The sequence below is a fragment of the Phaseolus vulgaris genome, chromosome 2 (genome assembly GCF_051622355.1).
Source record: "Phaseolus vulgaris cultivar YP4 chromosome 2, ASM5162235v1, whole genome shotgun sequence".
NCBI classification, from domain to species: Eukaryota; Viridiplantae; Streptophyta; class Magnoliopsida; order Fabales; family Fabaceae; genus Phaseolus; species Phaseolus vulgaris.
Window position 1 is genome coordinate 18,157,421 of NC_143499.1, and position 22,778 is coordinate 18,180,198.

At 35.5% G+C, this 22,778-nt stretch overlaps 1 protein-coding gene across 1 annotated transcript; it reads right to left on the bottom strand.

Moving 5' to 3' along the window:
* Positions 1 to 11,311: 11,311 nt before the first annotated feature.
* On the bottom strand, positions 11,312 to 12,849 carry LOC137810826 (serine carboxypeptidase-like 50). The gene has a single exon (XM_068612287.2). It carries the CDS (start codon positions 12,788 to 12,790, stop codon positions 11,447 to 11,449), a length of 1,344 nt encoding a protein of 447 aa, XP_068468388.1. The 5' UTR covers positions 12,791 to 12,849; the 3' UTR covers positions 11,312 to 11,446.
* Between the last annotated feature and the right edge of the window lie 9,929 nt (positions 12,850 to 22,778).

The following is a 22,778-nucleotide window of genomic DNA, read 5'->3' on the forward strand; positions in this document are numbered from 1 at the left end:
TGATAAACAAAAAAAAAGTTAGTCCTGTTTTTTTATTGTGCAGATCAAGTATCTGAATGCTCGAGCAGGTAGAGACCCGAACCATTCTTAAGACCACCAAGCTCTCTCGAATGAGTTCTATTTTTTTTGCTTTCGAGATACACTGGGGGAAAAATCTCCTCCTAACTAATAAGTGAAACTCTATTGTCAAGTTAAGCAGTTCCTCTTGTCGAGCTAGACTATACTCGCACGTCTTCCAACAAATCGAATAGTGAGTCCAATGAAAAAAATTCAAAACTTATCTGCAAACAATGAGGATTAGCAATAACAATAAAGAAAAAGGGGTCGTGATTGTTAAGCAAGAAAATATAAATGATTATTTAAAACAGTAAAGAATGCAAGTTGACTCTCAAGTTCTTCCACCAATGAATTCCTCATAGGTTCTCTAAAGATTATTCCTTTCTTAATCCTCAAATAGAGCTAAACCTGATTGAACATGTGTCAATTTGATTCAACTTGAAACTCACCAGTAAAACATGCGTTTACTGGGTTAATCAGTACCCACTTTGTTTCATGAGTATACTTCATGGAAATGCTTATCTCATTTCTATTGAATCATGCGCCCAAGAAATTACTTAGAACAGTGCAAACTAACTAAGAAATCAAAGTTTAAGATAAGGAAGACCCCAATCATGTGTTCAAGTACAACCTCTCACAAAAATCAGTTTTCCAGGATATTAGAATATTAAAACAAATGCTATAGAGAACAAAAAAATGAAAATTTTATTGATCAAAACTTCAGAACTCAATGAGAAATTACAAAGGAATCAACCAAAAAGGTTTAGCCTTCCATGCGGAGGCACAACAAAAGTATTATAAAGAAGAAAAGAAAACTAGGTCTAAAATGTGTTTGCTCCTATGAAATGCGAGCCAAAAAAGTTGCTTCTTTCTTCCTCTGACGTATCTTTTATAATCTTCTTTTCCTTGCACAAAATCAGATTAAAAATCTGCCTTATGATAATGTTTTACAATTATCAAATGTTTTCTTTCCTATTCCAAATCATTAAACATATATCTTCATTCCCAAATAGTCTCTAATTTTATTCTTTCTTCTCTTCCAAATATATTGTTTCCAATTTTCTTCAAATTTGTGCATTGATTGTAATTGATTCCCACATTGTTGTGAGAGATATTGTAGAAATTTGCATTCAGTTATAATACAATCCAAGTCAACAAGGAGATGACCAAAGGACTCAAATTACCATTCACACTATGAGAAGTGATCTCAACTTTCAAGTGAAAACCCCACCAAGGATCTAGCAGACCTCACCAGAAGAAGAAATGGGCAAAGACTAGAACATCAAATGTTCTTCCTTCTGGTTTTCTTAAGAATAAAACAAGTTGTAAATAAATTGGGCTAACTTTAGGGGTTCAGATAGCAAGATAGGCTAGAATACGTGCCTTTAGCTTAATAGGGGGTGTAACTATCATTTTAGTTTGTTTTTTTACCTAATTTTTAGAAGAAGTGGCCTAAGGTGTGGTTTTGACTTAGTCAAACCCTAAAGGAAGCCCCCTCACATATTTACCATCCTATCCTTGCTCATATTGTTTTCCAAGGCACCCATTCCTATAAATAGGGTGCCTTACTCCATGTATTTTCATGTTGAAATTTATAGAATAAGGAAAAATCTGCACAAATTGTGTGAGGATTGTTTGTTCTAGCAATATGTCTTATCTTGAGTGAGTTTGAGAGCTCTCAAGTGACAACCCTCTACACTCATCCTGAACGAAACCATACTCCAAGTGGCGTGTCCCTTCTCAATTCACACCATAAGCTTTCTTCTTCCATCCTTTTCCTTCATTTCTATTACACAACTTTATTCACTACAAGAAAAAATACTTTTAGTGATATGAACATTCATCACTAAAACTTATAAATATGTCACTATTAATATCTTGTGACAATAATTACATTGTCCCTAGTGCTCTTGTCACTATTATACTTGTGACAATTATTTTAAATGTCACTAAAACTAAGCTCTATTATGACTATTAAATATATGGCCTTAAACGAGAGGGGGGTGAATTGTTTAAGAAAATTTTTTGTAAACTTTTAAGCCTAGAATGAAAATACTTCAAGAAAACCTTGACTAAGAATTCAGTTTTTCAAAACATAAAGCAAAAGCACAATACTGGAAAAACAATCGGTTGTTTTACCGAAACAATTGGTTGTTTATACCAGTTATTAATTGACAAAACTGAATTTAAAGAGATAGGGATAGAGAAATTGTACACAGTTGTTTATACTGGTTCACTCCAAACCAGAGCTACATCCAGTCTTCTCAGAAACCCTGAGGAAATCCACTAAGCAATCACCACTTGATCACTTACACAACAATCAAGAGAATGACCTTGAACACCTCAAGAAACACACTCTCCTTGGTCAACACACCAACACTAAGATTGCTGATCTTGATCCCCTCAAGAACACACAACCAATCTCAGCAAACACAGAAACGAATACTTGTTCAACAGAGTACAAGGATTACACTTGTTACAGAAGATAATCTGAAATCAATACAAGCAGAATTCTATTCCATACACTTTGATCAATCACAAACTCATAGCAATCTCAGCTCTTTGAAAAACTCAAAAACAAACTCTTAGGAAAAACTTTGTCAAAGATTCTTAAATCTCAAATCTGTTTTTCTGAATATATTCAAAGATGTAGTTTGTTATCAAATCTTAACAAACTCTTAAATTGCATTAAAAGATTGGTCAAAGCATTTAATGTCTGGAGCGTAAACAGTTAAATCATTTAAAGCTCAGTCAAACAGAAAACAATTTTTCTGTTATGGTCCCAAAACAAACAATCGGTTGTTTCCTCGAATCAATCGGTTGTTTTGGTACTTAACAGTTCAACCATTTTAAAAACAGTTTTCAATCTTTTTCTCAAAACACCTAAGTAAAAACAATCGGTTGTTTCGATAAAACAATCGGTTGTTTTAACTTAGTTTGAAAACATTTTACTTTCACAAAGATTGAGAATGCTAATACTTTAGATTTAATCAAAGGGTGGATTACAACATATAAACTACCCCAGAACTAAGCTAAACCAACAGAACAACATTAAGCACAACCAAGGTTTCAACATCCTTCAAAGGATTTGGATTCTTCAAAACTTGAACACCACTTGGTTCAACAATCTCCCCCTATTTGATGAAGACAAATCCCTGGTGCTTGTGTTTGATCTGATTAAATCTGAAGCAATTCCTGCAAAAAATAGCATTTATACTGTCCAAAGCTTCTTACAGCAGCAAGACAGTTTATTACTCATTCAAAGCATAAAACATGATAAACAATCGGTTGTTTACACGAAACAATCGGTTGTTTCTATCAGCAGCAGAAAACACTTTCATATCAGAGATTTTAACATTTTATACAATATCAGATAAAGATATACAAGAACCATTTAATTCTCCCCCTATTTGTCTTCACAAATAGACTTTAGCATGTATCAAGAACAGATTTAGGAGAGATTATTAGGATCAAGGATACCTAACTCATTTCTTAAGAAGAAAAACCTCTCTTTTGGTAAAGGCTTTGTGAAGATGTCAGCTAACTGCAGTTTGGTCTCCACAAACTTCACTTCACAGTTCCCATTTTGTACATGATCCTGATTTGTAAACCAAAATCTGCTAGTTGTTGTTTGAGCCATAGAATCTGTGCACAGCAGGTACCAACAACTATATATTCAGCCTCAACAGTAGAGAGAGCAACACATGTTTGCTTCTTGCTATGCCACGAGATTAGACTTGAGCCAAGAAGGTGGCAAGTGCCACTTGTGCTCTTTCTATCTAGCTTGCAACCTGCAAAGTCAGAATTTGAATAACCAATTAAATGTATTGGGGAGTGAGAAGGATACCATAATCCTACAGATGATGTTCCTTTGAGATATTTCAGAATTCTTTTTGCAGCTTTGAAGTGTGACTCTTTAGGATTTGCTTGATATCTTGCACATAGACACACCGCAAACATGATGTCCGTCCTACTAGCTGTTAGATAAAGCAAAGATCCAATCAAACCTCTGTATTTTGTTTGATCTACACTCTTTCCAGCAGCATCAGCATCCATGTAGCAGCTTGATGGCATTGGAGTGCTTGCTTCTATGCAACTCTCCATTTCAAATTTCTTGAGAATCTCCTTGCAATACTTTGATTGACTTAAGAAGATCCCATCCTTTGTTTGCTTAACCTGCAATCCAAGAAAGAAAGATAGTTCTCCCATCATAGACATTTCAAACTCACCTTTCATTGCAGCCACAAATTCTTCACACAATCTATCTTGTGTAGCACCAAAGATGATATCATCAACATAGATTTGCACAAGAATTTTTTCTGCATTTGACTTCTTGATGAAGAGAGTCTTGTCTACCATTCCCCTTTCATATCCATGAGATAGCAGGAAGTTGCTAAGCCTCTCATACCACTTTCTTGGAGCTTGCTTCAGTCCATACAAAGCTTTCTTCAACTTGAAGACATGGTTGGGATACTTATGATCTTCAAAGCCTAGTGGTTGATCTACATAGACTTCCTCATTGATGTAGCCATTCAAGAAGGCACTCTTGACATCCATTTGGAAGAGTTTAAAACCACTCATACACGCAAAAGCCAGCAGCAGCCTCACATCCTCCAATCTAGCAACAGGAGCAAAGGTTTCACCGTAATTTATGCCCTCTTCTTGATTGTAGCCTTTCGCAACTAGCCTTGCCTTGTTCCTTGTGATCACACCATCCTCATCTAGCTTGTTCCTAAAAACCCATTTCGATCCTATAATATTCATTTCATTAGTTTTAGGGACAAGAAACCATACCTCATTCCTTTCAAACTGATTTAGCTCTTCATGCATAGCTTCAACCCACTTCTCATCCTTGAGAGCTTCCTCAATTGACTTAGGTTCAATTTGAGAGACAAAAGTTGTGTGCCTGCAGAAGTTTGAGATGGAGCTACGTGTGGAGACACCTTCCTTTATCTGCCCTATGATGTTATCCACTGACAGATCTCTAGGAATCCTCCACTCCTTGGGCAGCTCACTCTGTTGCAGAATTTCAATCGATTGTTTCTGCGAATCAACCGGTTGTTTTTCTGCACAGATTTCCAGCTTCTCCAAACTGATGCTTTGTTCATCTTCTTCAGCACTGGTCTTTGGGATTTGATTGATTCTGCGATCTACCTCATCAAAGACAACGTGAACTGATTCTTCTACAGTTATCAACCTCTTGTTGTAGACTCTATATGCATGACTTGTGAGTGAATAACCAATGAAGATACCAAGGTCCGCATTCTCATCAAACTTTCCCAAGCTTTCCTTTCCATTGTTGAGAACGAAACAGCTGCAGCCAAACACTTTGAGGTGACTGATGTTGGGCTTCCTTCGAAAAGTTCATATGGAGTTTTCTTCAAAATGGGGCTTATAAGCACCCTATTCATCACATAACAAGAGGTGCTCACTGCATCTACCCAGAAATACTTAGGAAGTGATTATTCACTAAGCATTGTCCTTGCAAGCTCTTCAAGAGACCTGTTCTTCCTCTCTACAACTCCATTTTGCTGTGGTGTTCTTGGAGCAGAGAAATTGTGCAGAATTCCCAACTTCTCACAGAATTTGCTAAACTTCTCATTTTGAAATTCTCCTCCATGATCACTCCTTATAGAACCTATGTTGCTGTTCTTTGTGTTTTGTAGTCTTCTTGCTAGCTTTTTGAAAGCAGCAAAGGCATCACTCTTTGATTCCAAGAAAAGAGTCCAAGTGTACCTAGAGAAATCATCAACAATAACAAGAGCATAATAATTTCCACCAAGACTCATAGTTCTTGAGGGTCCAAAGAGATCCATGTGAAGAAGTTCAAGAGGTCTCAAAGAAGAAACAACATTTTTATTTTTGAAAGAACTTTTCACTTGTTTCCCTTTTTGGTATGCTTCACAAATGTGATCCCTCTCAAACTTGAGTTTTGGCAGCCCAATCACAAGATCCTTTGAGATTAGCTTGTTCAAATGATTCATGTGAATATGAGCAATTCTTCGATGCCAAAGCCAAGATTCATCTTGCTTGGATAAAAGACACCCAATTGAACATGGTGAAGAGATATCTAGAAGATACACATTTTTAACTCTCTTACCTACCAACATTACCTCTTTGGTGTTGGGTAGACAGATTTCACATGTGTTTGACTTGAACATCACTTGATATCCCTTGTCACAAAGTTGGCTAATGCTCAACAGATTATGCTTTAGGCCTTCAACAAAGAGCACATCATGGATTACCAAGATGTTTTCATCTCCTATGGATCCTCTCCCAAGGATTCTTCCTTTGTTGTTGTCTCCATATGTGACATGACCCTCTTGCTTAAAGGAGATACTTATGAACTTTGATTTGTCCCCAGTCATATGCTTGGAGCATCCACTATCTAAGTACCATAGTTGCTTGCTCTCCTCCAAGATTTCCTACAAAAGATATTTTCAAGTACAAAGATTTGGTCCCCTTATGAATGTGGGTCCATCTGGTTTATACTTATCAATTAAAGCTTTATTTCCCTTAGGAATCCACTTCATAAGCCCTTTAGGAACTGCATGTTTTTTGATTTTACAGAACCTCACAGAATGACCTCTTTTCATGCAATAGAAGCATGTAACAATCGGTTGTTTCGATGATCCAATCGATTGTTTTTCTGGCATTTTCGAAAATGATTTTGAAAATCTATCTTGTTTATTTTGTGGATTAAAACCTAATCCAGATTTTCCAAAAACACAGTTTTGAGATGCTAGAACACTCTCAAAATTGGATTGGCCTTTAGAAAGCTTATCCACTGTTTTAACAAGATAATGAACTTTCTTTTCAAGATTTTCGCAATTTTCACAAATTAGAGTATCACACTTGCAAGAGGAGTTTTTGTAAATGATTTCCAGATTTTCAAAATCTGTTTTTGAATGTTCTAAATCCTCTTCCAGTGTCTTTACTCTGTTTTCAAGCCAGCTGTTCTTTTCTTTTAACCGATTGTTCAAGAGAGCCAATCGGTTGGCTTCTTCATGCGTTTCTTGAAAGGTTTGAAGCAATTGACCATAATTTTCAGAGTTTGAAGAGTTTGATGAACTTACACTACTTGAGTCATCCTCCTTTCTGGCCATGAAGCAAAGATTGAGGCTTTTCTTATTTTGCCTTCTTTTCCTTCTTGCTTGACTCTTTGTCATTGCTTCCTTTGGTTCATGAGTAGCCTTGAGTGTCTCCCACATTTCCTTAGCAGTTTTGAACTTTGATATCCTGAAAAATTCATTAGTATCTAGTGCATAAGCTATAATGTTTTGAGCAGATCGATCAAGCTGGGCCATCTTACATTCATCATTTTTCCATTTGGACAAAGGTTTTGCAATGAAAGAATTATCCTTTTTGAACTTTGGAATGTAAGGACCATTCTCAATTGAATCCCAAATTCTTTGATCAATAGATTCAATAAAGATTTTCATTCTTGCTTCCCAAAACTTATAATTCAATCCACAGAATAAAGGTGGTTTGTAGACTGAAGCACCTTCCTCAAAAGATAGTTTTCCAGCCATAGAAAAAAGATTTTTGATCAACTTGAATAACTTTCAAGAACCAAGCTCTTGATGCCAATTGTTAGAATATATGGCCTTAAACGAGAGGGGGGGGGGGTGAATTGTTTAAGAAAGATTTTCGTAAACTTTTAAGCCTAGAATGAAAATACTTCAAGAAAACCTTGACTAAGAATTCAGTTTTTCAAAACATAAAGCAAAAGCACAATACTGGAAAACAATCGGTTGTTTTACCGAAACAATCGGTTGTTTATACCAGTTATTAATTGACAAAACTGAATTTAAAGAGATAGGGATAGAGAAATTGTACACAGTTGTTTATACTGGTTCACTCCAAACCAGAGCTACATCCAGTCTTCTCAGAAACCCTGAGGAAATCCACTAAGCAATCACCACTTGATCATTTACACAACAACCAAGAGAATGACCTTGAACACCTCAAGAAACACACTCTCCTTGGTCAACACACCAACACTAAGATTGCTGATCTTGATCCCCTCAAGAACACACAACCAATCTCAGCAAACACAGAAACGAATACTTGTTCAACAGAGTACAAGGATTACACTTGTTTCAGAAGATAATCTGAAATCAATACAAGCAGAATCCTATTCCATACACTTTGATCAATCACAAACTCTTAGCAATCTCAGCTCTTTGAAAAACTCAAAAACAAACTCTTAGAAAAAACTTTGTCAAAGATTCTTAAATCTCAAATCTGTTTTTCTGAATATATTCAAAGATGTAGTTTGTTATCAAATCTTAACAAACTCTTAAATTGCATTAAAAGATTGGTCAAAGCATTTAATGACTGGAGCGTAAACAGTTAAATCATTTAAAGCTCAGTCAAACAGAAAACAGTTTTTCTGTTATGGTCCCAAAACAAACAATCGGTTGTTTCCTCGAATCAATCGGTTGTTTTGGTACTTAACAGTTCAACTATTTTAAAAACAGTTTTCAATTTTTTTCTCAAAACACCTAAGTACAAACAATCGGTTGTTTCGATAAAACAATCGGTTGTTTTAACTTAGTTTGAAAACATTTTACTTTCACAAAGATTGAGAATGCTAATACTTTAGATTTAATCAAAGGGTGGATTACAACATATAAACTACCCCAGAACTAAGCTAAACCAACAGAACAACATCAAGCACAACCAAGGTTTCAACATCCTTCAAAGGATTTGGATTCTTCAAAACTTGAACACCACTTGGTTCAACAATGACAATAATACTTATCACTAATAATTTAATGTTATAGTGACAACAATAAAATATCACAAGTATATAAGACAATAGTGATAAATTAATTGTCACTATATTTTTTTTGTAATAGTCACAATAACAAGTTATCACAAATGTATTAGACATTTATTAAATTAGTTGTCAATATTATTAATTTATAATTAATAATTAATATCATTTTAATGTCAATTTTTATGTGCTAATTATTTATTAATTGACTTTAATTTATTAATTGATTTTAATTATTAATACAACTTAATGGAACATTTGAAATGTTAATAGAGGAGGAGATTAAACGAAAATAAAGATTTCAGAGAGTGGAAGTAAGTATTGAAAGTAAGCAATAAATAACATAGTCATTTTGTCCTAATTTTAACATTTTAAATGCGTTAATTGAATCATTCTCAGTATCAAGAGAAGACCAGTACAGTGGGAAAAAAAAAACCAAAAACTTTTGCCTTGTAATGATGTTCTTGTAGATTCGAGAAAAAAAAACATAGCAAATAAGAGAAGGAATTGCATAGAGAGTACAGGGACACAAATAAAAAATAATTGAATTCATTTCATTTCAATCTCAATGACTTGTGGAACGAAAGAATTTCAACTTAAATAATAATAATAATAAATAAAACAAAGATGTAAAAATTGCTAAAAAAAACAAATAACAAGAGACAATATTGCTCATTATGTATTGATACAACTTTCACCAACTAAATTTTGGGCTAGCAAATATTATCTGCATCAAAGAATGAAAGAATAATAACAAACTCCCAAACATCGCAACCCTTCTTCCTCCACCAGCATCCTCCTCGACTTCCGAAAACCCTCGTGCCTCTCCAAAAAATCCCTCAACGCTCCTCCACTTCCGTCATAACGCGTCTTGTGCAGCTACAAAACGCAGTTCACTCTACCTGGAGATGCGACAGTGTCGTGAGTGTCATGAAAGATTGAGGAATCTAGGATGAAAAGAAAGGAAAATGCGATTGAGCCTTGAGTGTCTTTTATCAACATGAAGCAAAAAAAAAGTCCTAAGAAATCAATTAAGTCTGGACTTACCAAGAAATCATGAAAACAAAAAAGAAGTGAGAATATATAGGATCCTATTCTTGCATCTTTAGAGAGATATCACGAAAATAATTGCTTCAATATTAACTATCAGGAAAATAACTGCTTCAATTTTAAATATCCACAAATATAAGTCTTTGAGGAATATTGAGAAGAAGTTTAATTATAGGGTTACATATGTGATGGATCCATTTAAAGAGTCCAAAATAACATTTGTTTTTTTTTTCAATTTTATTTAAAAAAACATGCCTTTTTTATAATTTAATTAAAAAATTAATTAATTATCTCATTATAAATTATGTTAAATATTACTCATATTTTTATAATTTTAAAATAAATATTTATTTTTCTTATAATTTTAATAACATTTATATATTTATATATTTTTAAATAAATTTATAATTTTTTATTTTAATAAATAAGGTTATTTTTTTTAATAAAGTAATACTTAATTATCTTATTTTATTTAAAAATAGATGTTAATTATATATTAACTTAAATATAATTATATTCATATTTTAATATATATTTATTTAAATATATTATTTTGTCCATAATAAAGTAATAATTATAATTAAATAATTGGATATTATATATTATGATGTTAATGACAAAGTTTAGTATATATTTTTTGTAAAACAACATTAATAATTTTGTTAAACCTAATTTCAAAGAGAATAATTATATTTTTCTTATAATAAGTCTAAATACTACTTCTTGTCCAATATATATAACGAAATAATTTCCTTATATTAACAAATTAAATCGAATTCGTGAAACCAAAAGATAACAATACTTCAATTAACCGATGCATTTTTCCTTCCTCTGTTTACGTGATGTTTTCAAAATCTAAAAATATATTAATTATTGTTTGTTAATTATAATTTAACTAACTCGTGTTTTGTTGAGTAACTCAGTGGATTAGAAATGAAAAAATATTTTATAAAGGTGCAAACCTCAACTTATAATCATTATAAGGTTGAGTTAGGTTAAGCTTAAAGTCCACTTCTCAAGATGGTATCATAGTCATTTCAAGTCTATTTCAATGAGAGTTCGTTGGGTCTATTGTTTTATCTGCTATTCGACCGTTATCATACCCTCCATAAATATATAGTCTCACGCACAAGGTCGAGACCTAAGGCTGACTTACATTTAAAGTTTAATTCTTAATATGTTTATACCATAAAATAGAAATAGAAATGAAAAAATAAAATAAAATTTCATGATTTACTGTGATAAACATCCTAACGAAAGTTGACCTATTGTATCATTCAGTATCGGACCGTTATCATGCAACCCATAAATACATAGTCTCATGCATGGGTTGAAGTTGTTAACCTAAAGTTAAATTATACTTAAAATTCATTTCTTAATATGTTTATATTATAAAATAAAAATAGAAATGAAAAAATAAAATAAAATAAAATATCCATGATTTATTGTGAAGAGAGATAACAGTTAAAGAAAGAGTACATTTTTCACTGATTGCTTAACTAGGGAAATCAGTTATACAATGAAGAGTTTAATTTAAGCAATGATTAATCTCAATGGCTACTCAACAAGTATAGACTTAGTTGATACATTTGCCTTATAAAAGTTTTCAAAGAAACCCGTTTGGAGAACCCAATCTTCTATCATAGTTTGAGAGTTAAGAGGCTGATCTGTTGGCAGAAGATGACCAGCTCCCAAAACCACAACATTGGTGAGAGACTTCCAATTCTGTACATAACCAGCAAGCTCTCCATTCACCTTCCATATCTTCCTTTCAGCATTCAGAAACTTCTCTATCCCTTCCCATTTCATTGTCTTCACCCACACCTCTGTTTGAACCACACCATCCCTCAAATCATACAAACCTTCATACAACAACACCCTGCTCCTCCTCACCAAGTATTCCACCATATCTTTCACACTTTTCATCACATCATCATGCAATGCCTCCCCAACAACATCACTACATATCTCATACACAAACGATTCATTCACCCCAAGGGCCTTCTTCACCTCCCCTATGTTCAACAATCCTTCCACCAAATCATCCTCGTACGGTCTCTTCCTTGTATAGTCATACAAAGTAGCCAACCCTGTCATCTCTTGCAACATCCCCAACACCTTGTTTCTCGCATCTGTTGCTTCACTCCAATTCCTCATTTGGGTCAACGCAACTGCTTCCAATTGAACTTTTTCCAACTCTTTCTTCTGCCTCTCATTGATCAATCCAGCATAATAAGCATTCACTGCATGAGACGCAACTTGAGTTTCGGGGTCAGTTAACCCATCCCCAATGGCTACACCACCCAGATTCACTCTTTCGGAAGCCTCCAACTTATCATTTTTCTTCAATATATAGTACCCAATTGCAGGCACATACTTCCCAGCATAGCTTTCTCCAGTAATATAAATAGGGCGATGCTTGAAAAGAGGGTCCAGTTGAAGAAAGTTGGTTATAGCAGCGAAGAGGTGTTTGGCAACGGCGTTTTGATCTTTTGGGATCTCTTGTGGGGTTGAGGCGACACTGAAGCCAGATCCAATGGGATTATCAAGAAAAAGAAGGCCAAAAATTCTGTTCCAAGAAGCAGGGTTGCGTTGAAGGGTGAGGGATTGGGTGACTCGCCAGGGTCCAAGCTCATAGAAGTTGGCAAGCATGGAGGAGCAGCCAGGGCCACCTTGGAGCCAAATGAGAAGTGGGGTTTGGGAGAGATGCAGAGTGGAGTTTTGGGCTTCATAGAAGGCGTAGAAAATTGCAGAAGCAGAAGCAGGGTTGACTGGAAGGTAACCAGACCTGCTGGGGTGGGCTTCTTTGGGGAATGAATAGCTTGATTGTGATGAAAAGAGTGGGAAGTGAAAGAAAGAGAAGCAGAAGAAGAAAAGGGTGAAGGAGACTCTTGAAGCCATGTTAGTTTTGACCGTGTGAGCTTGTGAATGATGATAGCTATGAATGGCTTAGATATTAAAATACTTAATTCAATTATTTAATAAAATTATATAAAGTGAGAGTTGTGCACCTATCGTAGCCCTCAAAAGTCACTACTCACTTTTATTTTTTTTATTCGACTAGTTTTTTTTTTAAAAAAAATTCATGATAGGCATTACGCATTACTATGTAATAATTCACTAGTTTATTTAAATTTAAAGTACATACTTTTTTTAAAAATCTATTATTTAATTCTCATGAGTATTTTTTTATGTCCATAATTTTTTTCTTATTTTATTTTTATACTGTATTTAATTTTATTATTTTATTTTGGTATTATGTCATTTTTAAGTAAGGAATTCTGAGAGTAGTTTCTAAACTTGTTTTGTTTTAAAAACTATTTTTTCAGGACTTTCTCCTCATAATGTTAGTTTAATCGATTCATTGTTTTTTTTCTTTTTACTCTGTTTTTTTATTTTTCTGGTTTTGATTTTCCTAGATCAAGAAGCCGATGTAGATGTGAAACCGTTTCTATGGTATGGTCGTGATGGCGGAAGGATAGGCATTATCGGAAGATGAGGAGGCAGCGAGTGAATCGTCTCCCGCTGCCGTCATCGTCGTGTCTCATACAGCTGTTGAAGCCGCTGCTTCCTATGTTAACCATGAAGAAATAAAGTTACCAAATTAACCCAACAAAGGATTTTTTTCAATTTTTTGTATTGTATTTTCTGGGTGGGATGCTGACATTTTTATGAAGATAGAGGAGAACAAATGGAAACTTGCAAGCTTTGACGACTACAATTGTACTACCAGACAATCAAGAAGATTGAGGAGGCCGAATGGTCGAAAAGGCTGAAATGACTCTTTTAAATTCTGCACAATCCGTAAACCTATAATTAAGTCAGGATTTGTCGTAAACCATAATTAAGACATGATTTGGTCCTCTGTTGGACCCACGAACAGGCTCACAACAACTAAGATCCATCCAAAAAGTATAAATATCATAGGAGACCCAGCGTCAAAAGTAATTTTTCACTCTCAACTCACCTGCACCTTGTACTCGGAATAACTTAGTCGTTGGAGTGCTTTGCAGGTCCCCCCCTCCCCTGCCCACTCATCTCGATGAAAGGAAGAACTGACAGAAGACCATTGTACCTAGAGGTCATGAAGACGAGAAAATGAAGACAGAAAGAGGTACTCTAGGAGGAACCCAACCTTGTAAGAACATTTTGGCGCCCACCGTGGGGCTGGGAAGAAACCCTTTAAAGTGTCCACATGGTAACAACAAGGAACATGACAAGCAATGACAGGAATTCGCAAGCAGGAGAGACTAGCCAACCTGACCCAATGGTGTTGATTTTACAAATGAAGAAGGAGATGGAGATGTTGAAGAAGAAAAACGAGGAAGAAATCCAAGGGATGAAAAGGAAGAATGAAGAAGAGATAATGGCATTGAAGAGGGAAAATGCTCGAATGAAGCAGAAACTTAATGGAGGTCCAGCAGTCCAAGAGATTATAGAAGGGGAGCGTCCCCTAACCAAAAACACCCATCCGAGAACTGAGGAGGCCGGGAGTTCTTATCAAGAGAATACTCGGTCGGTATCAACCAACACCTTGGGAACGACACCTTAGAGGAGTCCTTTTGTGGAAGCTATCATGGAGGTGCCCTTGCCGAGTACTTGGAAAAACCCAACACTTGACAAGTATGATGGAACTACCGACTCGGATGAGCATGTGGACACATACCTAACACAAGTTAGTTTGTACACTGCGAAAGATGCACTATTATGTCGAGTATTCCCCACCTATCTTAAAGGAGCAACTTTAAGTTGGTTCACTCGCTTGTCAGCACACTCTATTGATTGTTTTGATACTTTGGTGGCAAAGTTTGGAGCTCAGTTCACTACAAGTAGTCCACACCACCTCACATCCATCGTTTTGGTAAATATTCGGCAAGAGAAGACGAAATCCTAGCGAACCTTCTTGGATAGGTTTGGCAAGGTGGCGTTGAATATATGCAACCTAAGTCCTGAGGTAGTCATGCATCACAGTGACTGCACTCAAGCCTGGTCCTTTCTCCGACAACCTTTGCATGCGGCTGACAACGAATTTGAATGAGTTGCGGCATAGGGCTACCAAGTTCATGCAGTTGGAAGAATTGAGGGAATTTCGTGCCAAAGCTCGGGCACCAGAAGAATCCAAAAAGAAGGTTGACAAGGGCAGATCGATGCCATTCGGAAGGCCGAGAGACTTTCCTAAGTCACCATGTTTCACTCGTTACACTCTTCTGACTGTCGACAGGTCGAGAATCCCGGAGGAGGCCCTTAACGCTGACCTCATAACGGTACCAAAGAGAGCAACTACTTCGCCAAATGCGGATCAGAAGAAGCTCGATCACTCTTACCGTAATTTTGGTACAACGGAGGATAGTTAGGCCCTAAATGATAAAACCGAGGAGTTGGTGCATGTTGGCCACCTCCGTCGTTTCGTTCAAAACAATCAAGAGGACAGAAGGTCGAGAGTCGACGAAGGGAGAGCACGAGACTGTTGTGATGAGAGGAGTGGAAGGGATGGCCCAGAGAGAAGAAAAGGACGAAATCATCGAGATGTCGCACCTGTGCGTGTTGTGATAAACACCATCGCATGTGACTTTGTTGGAGGAGGGATGACTTCCTCATCTTGGAAGAGACATCTTCGAGCTATTAACTCGGTATATTCCATTCATAAAAGAGGAAGAAGGAGTATGCCACTTATCCTCCTCAAGGATGCTGACTTCAGAACTATCGATCCGAAACACGATGATCCGATGGTGGTAACCATCAAAGTGGCCAACTTTGTGGTCATAAAAATGTTGATAGATCAAGGAAGCTTTATTGACATTCTTTACTGGAAAACATTTAAGAAAATGGCTTTGTCCCAGGATGTCGTGGAGCCGTTTAACGAGAAAATAGTCGGATTCGTGGGTGAAAGAGTAGATACTCGAGGGTACATTGATCTTGATACTAAGTTTGACAAAGACAATGATTTTTGTAAAATAATTAGGATCAGATACTTGCTAGTGGATGCAGAAACATCCTACAACATCCTTATAGGAAGGCCAATCCTCAACAAGCTAGGAGCCATAGTCTCAACTCCTCACCTTGTCATGAAATTCCCGCTAACAGTGGAAGCTGAGGTATGGAGGTCGTGACCCTCCATTCACATCAAAGGACTGCAAGAGAATGTTATACCGCAAGTTTGAGAATCCCCCTGCCGACACCAAGTCGAAAGCTAGAAGTTCATCAGGTTATCATCATGAATGACCTGGACCCCAGGCCGAATGATGAGCCTCGCGTGGAGCCGAGGGAAGAGACTGTCTCGTGGCAGATGGGTCAACCGGGGCAAGATACTCGTATTGGTTCAACCTTGAATGAAGAAGAGAAGGGTATAATCACTGCCATATTGGCTAGAAATTCTGATTTATTTGCTTGGACGACAACCGACATATCAGTCATAGATCCTAGAATTATCTCCCACAAGCTCACAATTTGCAAGGAGGAAAAGTCGATAGCCCAAAAGAAGAGAAGAATGGGAGAATATAAGAGGTTGATTGCAGAACAAGAAGTGCACAAGCTCCTGGATGCCTGGTTTATTTGGGAAATACATTACACCACTTGGTTGGCAAATATAGTGTTGGTCCAGAAGAACAATGGGAAGTGACAGATGTGTACCGACTACACTGATCTTAATAAGGTTTGCTCTAAGGATTCGTACCCGTTGCCTAGTATTGACCGACTGATGGACGGAGTTGCCAGTCACAAAGTATTGAGCTTTATTGACGCGTATTTTGGATATAATCAAGTACTTATGAATCTAGCAGACCGGGAGAAGACAACTTTCCTAACCGAAAGGGCTAACTTTTGTTATGAAGTTATGCCCTTCGGATTGAAGAATGCAGGAGCAACCACCAAAGGTTGATGAATCGGATGTTTCGGGAACAAATTGGGAAAACAATGGAGGTATATGTCGATGACATGATTGTAAAATCCGACAACACCGAATAGCATGCAATCGACCTAGCCGAGATCTTTGGTCAGCTTAGGCAGTACGATATGCGACTTAATCCGGAGAAATATGTGTTCGGTGTAGAGGGTGGCAAGTTTCAGGGCTTCATGTTGACTAGTCGAGGAATTGAAGCAAACCCAAATAAATGCCAAGCCTTGAAAATCATGATGAGTTCGAATAACCTGAAGGAGGTCCAACGTTAGTAGGAAGGTTGACATCGTTGTCCAAGTTTATGCCAAGGCTAGTGGATAAGATAAATCCAATTCTGAGGCTTATGAAGATAGCCGAAAGGTTTTCGTGGAATGAAAGATGCGCATAAGCGTTCAAAGCTATCAAGAAAACGTTATCCTAACCTCCCGTGTTAAGCAAACCTATCCTAGGACTTCCCTTACTGGTATACCTTGTCGCATCGCCGAAATCTGTGAGTGTCGCAATTGTTCAAGGCACAGCTGCCAAAAGCCAATTTATTTTGTAAGCCGAGTATTACAAGATGTTGAGACCAGATATCAAATGATTGAGAAAGTAGCTCTAGCCCTCATCCACGCGTCCTGAAAGCTCCAACCATATTTTCAAAGTACCAAAATTATCTTGCGAATTGACTGACCCATTAGTAAGGTGTTGCGAAAACCCGAGTTGGCAGGAAGAATGATAGGTTGATCAGTAAAGTTGTCAGAGTTTGGCATTAAGTATGAGGCGAGAGGGCTTATCAAGTCACAGTGCTTGGCCGATTTTACCTCGGAGGTGCAGGACAACCTAGAGTCGGAAGCACCATGGATTTTGTATGTTGACGGGTCTTCCAACAAAGGCAAAGGAGGAGCAGAAGTTTTTCTCGAAGGGTCGAGAAGTCTCCAGATAAAACAGTCTTTACACTTTGATTTCAAAGCGTCAAACAATCAAGTTGAGTACGAAGCCCTCATAGCCAGGTTGTTACTAGCTAAAGATATGGGGGTCCAGAAGGTCGAATGCAAGACAGGCTCACAACTAATAGTCGGTCACATTAGCGGGGAGTATCAAGTGAAGGATCCTTTGCTCCTGAAGTATTATCATCGAGTGGTCGACATCATGGCAGGATTTGAAAGTGTCACCATACATGACATAAAACGAGAAGATAACTCTCAAGCTGACATCCTGTCAAAATTGGCCAGTAGCAAACAGAAAGGCCTGCAACAAAATTTGTCTACTCCATCACTTGCCATCGAAGAATGCATGACGGCAAAGAAAGAAGGAGCAGATTGGATTTCTGAGAACAAGGGTGTGTTAGAAGACCGGGAGCCCATGATGGAATGTCGTGACTTCGCGATTGCGAAGAAGGCTTCTCGTTTTGCCTTAGTAGGTTATAGCCTATATAAAAGAGGTTTCTCAACTCCATTGCTTAGATGTGTACCTAAAGCTAAGGCCAAGTATATTTGGAAGGAGCTACACCATGATGTCTACGACTTACATTCGGGAGTGCGAACAATGACTACGAGAGTACTCAGAGCCAACTATTATTGGCCCTCCCTGAGAGTTAATTGTGTTGATTTTGTGAAGCGGTGGAAAAATTTCCAAGAGCATGGTCCGCTTTTATACCTCCACCCTCATGACCTACAAAATATCAATTCTCCATGGACATTTTCCTTATGGGGGATGGATATAGTAAGACCTTTCCTACCAGCTACTGGGCAAAGAAAATTCTTGTTGGTGGTAATGAATTATTTCACTAAGTGGATTGAGGCGAAACCCCTCGCGAAAATCACGATTTGACGGGTTCAAAGCTTTGTTTGGAAAGACATAGTTTGCAGATTCAGCATTTCGCGCATACTATCATCACCAATAATGGAAGACAGTTCACGGACCGAAAGCTTGTCGAGTTCTACAGCAACCTCAACAATCGGCATAAAATAAGTTAAGTAGAACATCCGCAGACTAACTGGCAAGTCGAATCCGCAAACAAGATCATACTGACCAAGTTGAAGAAAAGGCTAGGCATCGCAAAGGGAAGGTGGACAGTAGAGCTTGTCGAAGTCCTTTCGGCCTATAAGATGCACCCCGCACTCAGCTACAGGGGAAACTCCATATAACCTCACATATGGCACAAGTGCCATGTTACCAGTTGAGGTCGAAGAACCGACAATCCAATGGAAACTCGACAACCTCAAACTGAACGACGAATGCCTAAAAACCGAGTTGGATTTGATTCAGGAGTTGTGCGATAAGGCAAAGATACGAGAAGAAGCATGTAAATAAAGGGCGTCCAAGAGATATAATTCGAAAACCAAGCCATGAGCATTCCAAGAAGGTGATCTTGTATGGAGGATGAGAGGAGAAGCTCGCAAGAATCCAACAGAGGGTTAAATACTAACAGAGCAAGAGTTTTACAGGAAGCCATACAACCCTCACCTGGTTTCGGAACTCTCTTAGTTCCTTCATTTGCATAAATTTTGACGCTCGCTGCATTAATTCATCCAAATTAATCATAGGTTTTTTGCAAAGGTTGTCGGCAAATGGTCCCAGTTTTAATGTTGTTATCATATGATGCATGGTAACCTCTGGACTGAGATTTCAAATACCTAAGGCAACCTTCCCAAACCGTTCTATGAACATCCTTAATGACTCCCCTTTTTCTTGTCTTATATTTACCAAGGCAATGGATGTTAAATGATGAGGACGACTAGTCGCAAACTGAGCACCAAACTTTTCCACCAATGTATCGAAACAATCAACACTCAAGGGTGGGAGACGCGTGAACCAACTCAGTGCTGCCCCTTTCAACGTCGTAGGAAATACCCTGCACATAACAGCATCATTCCATGTATATAAACTGATCTGAGTGGTATATATTGCAATATGTTCATCAACATCTGCGCTTCCGTCATATTTGTCGATGGTCAAATTTTTTCAATTGTCAGGCAGTGGAGTATCGACTATAACATCATAAAATGGATGCTTTCTAGAAGATGCTCCTGCAAAAACCCCAGAATTTTCAAGCAATCTTTTCTTTGTTTGGGAACTTTCATTATGATGAATCCTCTCATTCACCTATGCTCTCGGCTGAACGGTTTCAAATGATGAATTCAAAATTGTTTCTTCTTGTAACTTTCTCCTCATATGTGCGTTTTCGGCTCTTAACATACTCAATTCTTCTTCATTACTTTTTTTTAACATCTCAAACTATTTTTGTAACTGCACCAACATTGCCATCGGCATGCTTAGATTATTTGTCTACTCTCCACCTTGTTCTTCTCTTTGATTCATCTTATCTTCAACCTTTTTCAGCTACTTCTCGATCCCACGGCGGGCGCCAAAATGTTCTTACAAACAAGGACCAAGAACACTCAAACAGGTTGACAAGACAAACTCCTTTCACGGATCTTCCAATCTTGGGCTTCTCTAGGTATCTTCTTGGGTTGGACTCTCACGGCAACTCCTTGGGTTGGATACTATTGGTTTCTTCTTGGGTTGGGCTCTCTCGTCTATTCTTGGGGCTGGATGCTCTCGGCTTCAACTTGGGTTGGATGCTCTCGGCCTCTTCTCGAGTTGGATGATCTCGGCTTCTCCTCCACTCAGATGGGTGGGTGTACCTGCAAGGCGCTCTGATGCCAAAGTCAGAAATGGTTTTATGTTCATCAGACAAAAATCACTCTTACTTACCTCTTATGTTGACCTTCTATTTATACAGTTTTCTTAATGGACTTTCACTTTACCTTTGGACTTTCTTTCTCCACCGTTTTATTATTTACGCACCTCCTAACACAAGTTTCTTATCTAATTTGGGTCTTGTTATATATGTTTTAGTTTTATTTTATATATTTATTGTTATAACCGAAAGATTATTTCGGTATTAGTTTTCGGCCTAACCTCTCAATTTTGGCCTATTAGTACAAAATTAATCATAAATATATTAATATATGGATATGACATATCTTTGACACATTTTTGAAAAAGCTAAAAAAAATACAAAAATGAAAAATAATTTACAATTATTTTTTCGAGTTTTAAATATTTAAATACAACACCATCATTGTACATTTATAAATTTAAGATTTGTACAATATCTAAAAGGTAGTTTAAATATTCTCTCAGTTTTTCTATAAAAACAGTTTAAATTTTTCAGATGTTTCTCTTTTTCTCCAATAATATAAGTGGGTAAGATTTGTAATATATTTTAAAAACAATAAAATCATTCAAATTATTTTATTAAAAATATTTATAAAAAAATTAAATAAAATTACTCTTCACTACATAAATCTATAAAAGTAAAAACAAGTTAAATAATATAATTAGTCTGCAAGTGAGATTTTTCCTCTATTTTTATTTCTCCATGACTGTTTTTATTTTCCAATCTATTACCCTTTTATTTTTATTTTTCTATCTATCACCGTTTCAAAAGTAAAAACAAATTAATAAATTAAAAAGAATTGAGAATTTTTATTTATTTCTGTTTTTTTTATTGTTGCTATTTTTATTTTCTATATTTATTTATTTTTGTATTTTTTTCTTCTCATTTTTAAGCAAGTGTAGCATTTGCATTAATTTTTTAATAAATTTAAATATTTATAAAATTGAAATAGAAGAAAATTTAAAATTTGAAAATTAAAAATTAAATATATAAAAATTTATGAAGAAATATCAATGCAAAGAGAATGAAATAAAATATTTTATTGGTATTTTGATGTAAGTAAATATTATAGATAAAATAAATGTAAAATTGTAACATTATTTTGCTTTTTTGTATTTTTATAGTAAATTTGAATAAATTATTTATTTATTATAATTTTTTCATCCAAATTTTATTATAAAAATATATTTACAAATATATTATAATTTATTCTCCAAAATTTAAAATCATTATAAAAATACTAAAAAAAAACAAAATAATGTTACAAATTTCCATTTATTTTATTCATAATATTTACTTACATCAAAATATCAATAAAATATTTTATTTCATTCTTTTTTATTGATATTTTTTCATATACTTTTATATATTTAATTTTTAAATTTTTTTCTATTTCGATATTTAAATTCACTAAAAAAACTAATGCAAATAAAAACAGTAACAATAAAAATAAAAATAAAAACAGAAATAAATAAAAATTCTTTATTTTTTAATTTGTTAATTTTTTTTCACTTTTAAAACAGTAATAGATAAGGAAATAAAAATAAAAAAATGATAAATAAAAAAATGTTAAATACAGAAATAAAAATAGATAGAGAAATAAAAATAAAAAGATGTTAAATATAAAAGTAAAAAAATGTTAAATAGAGAAATAAAAATAAAGGAAGCTAAATAAAAAAATGTTAAATAGAAAAATAAAAATAAAAATAGTGCTGAGAAAAAATCTGACAACTTGTAGCCATGCATGATTTACATGCTCATCTGTTTGTAAGTTACGAAAAGGAAAAAGTCGTTTAAATTAAATACAAATATTAATTTAAATATGTGTTTTTTTATGTAAAAAAAATGGTATTTGTAATCTTAATATCTGAATAGAGAATATGCTGATAATTCTTTAGGTTCACTAATCGAAATATCTAGATCCATAGAGTACAGACTGTATACATTAAAATTTTAAATATAAAACGCTTTACAGAACAGATTATTTGGCAAAAACGATTTCCTTTTACGCAAAAATACGGAATCAACAACTGTAACTATTTTTCTAAAATAGCCCTTAATTTATATTCACCAAATTCATTCTAAATAATTAATATAATCATTATATTTCCTATTATTTGAAAAGGAAATTCCACATATTCTGACTACAACAAAATTCTTCTTCATGCACTGATTCAATGACATCACAGTTTCAATTATTTGTTTCAAAAGAAAGTAAATAAAACAGTTTCGGTTTGATAACAAAATAAAAACAAATAAGCCGTCAAATTAGAATAAAATAAAATAAAATAAAATATAATAAAATAAAATAGAAGAGAGGCGTCAAC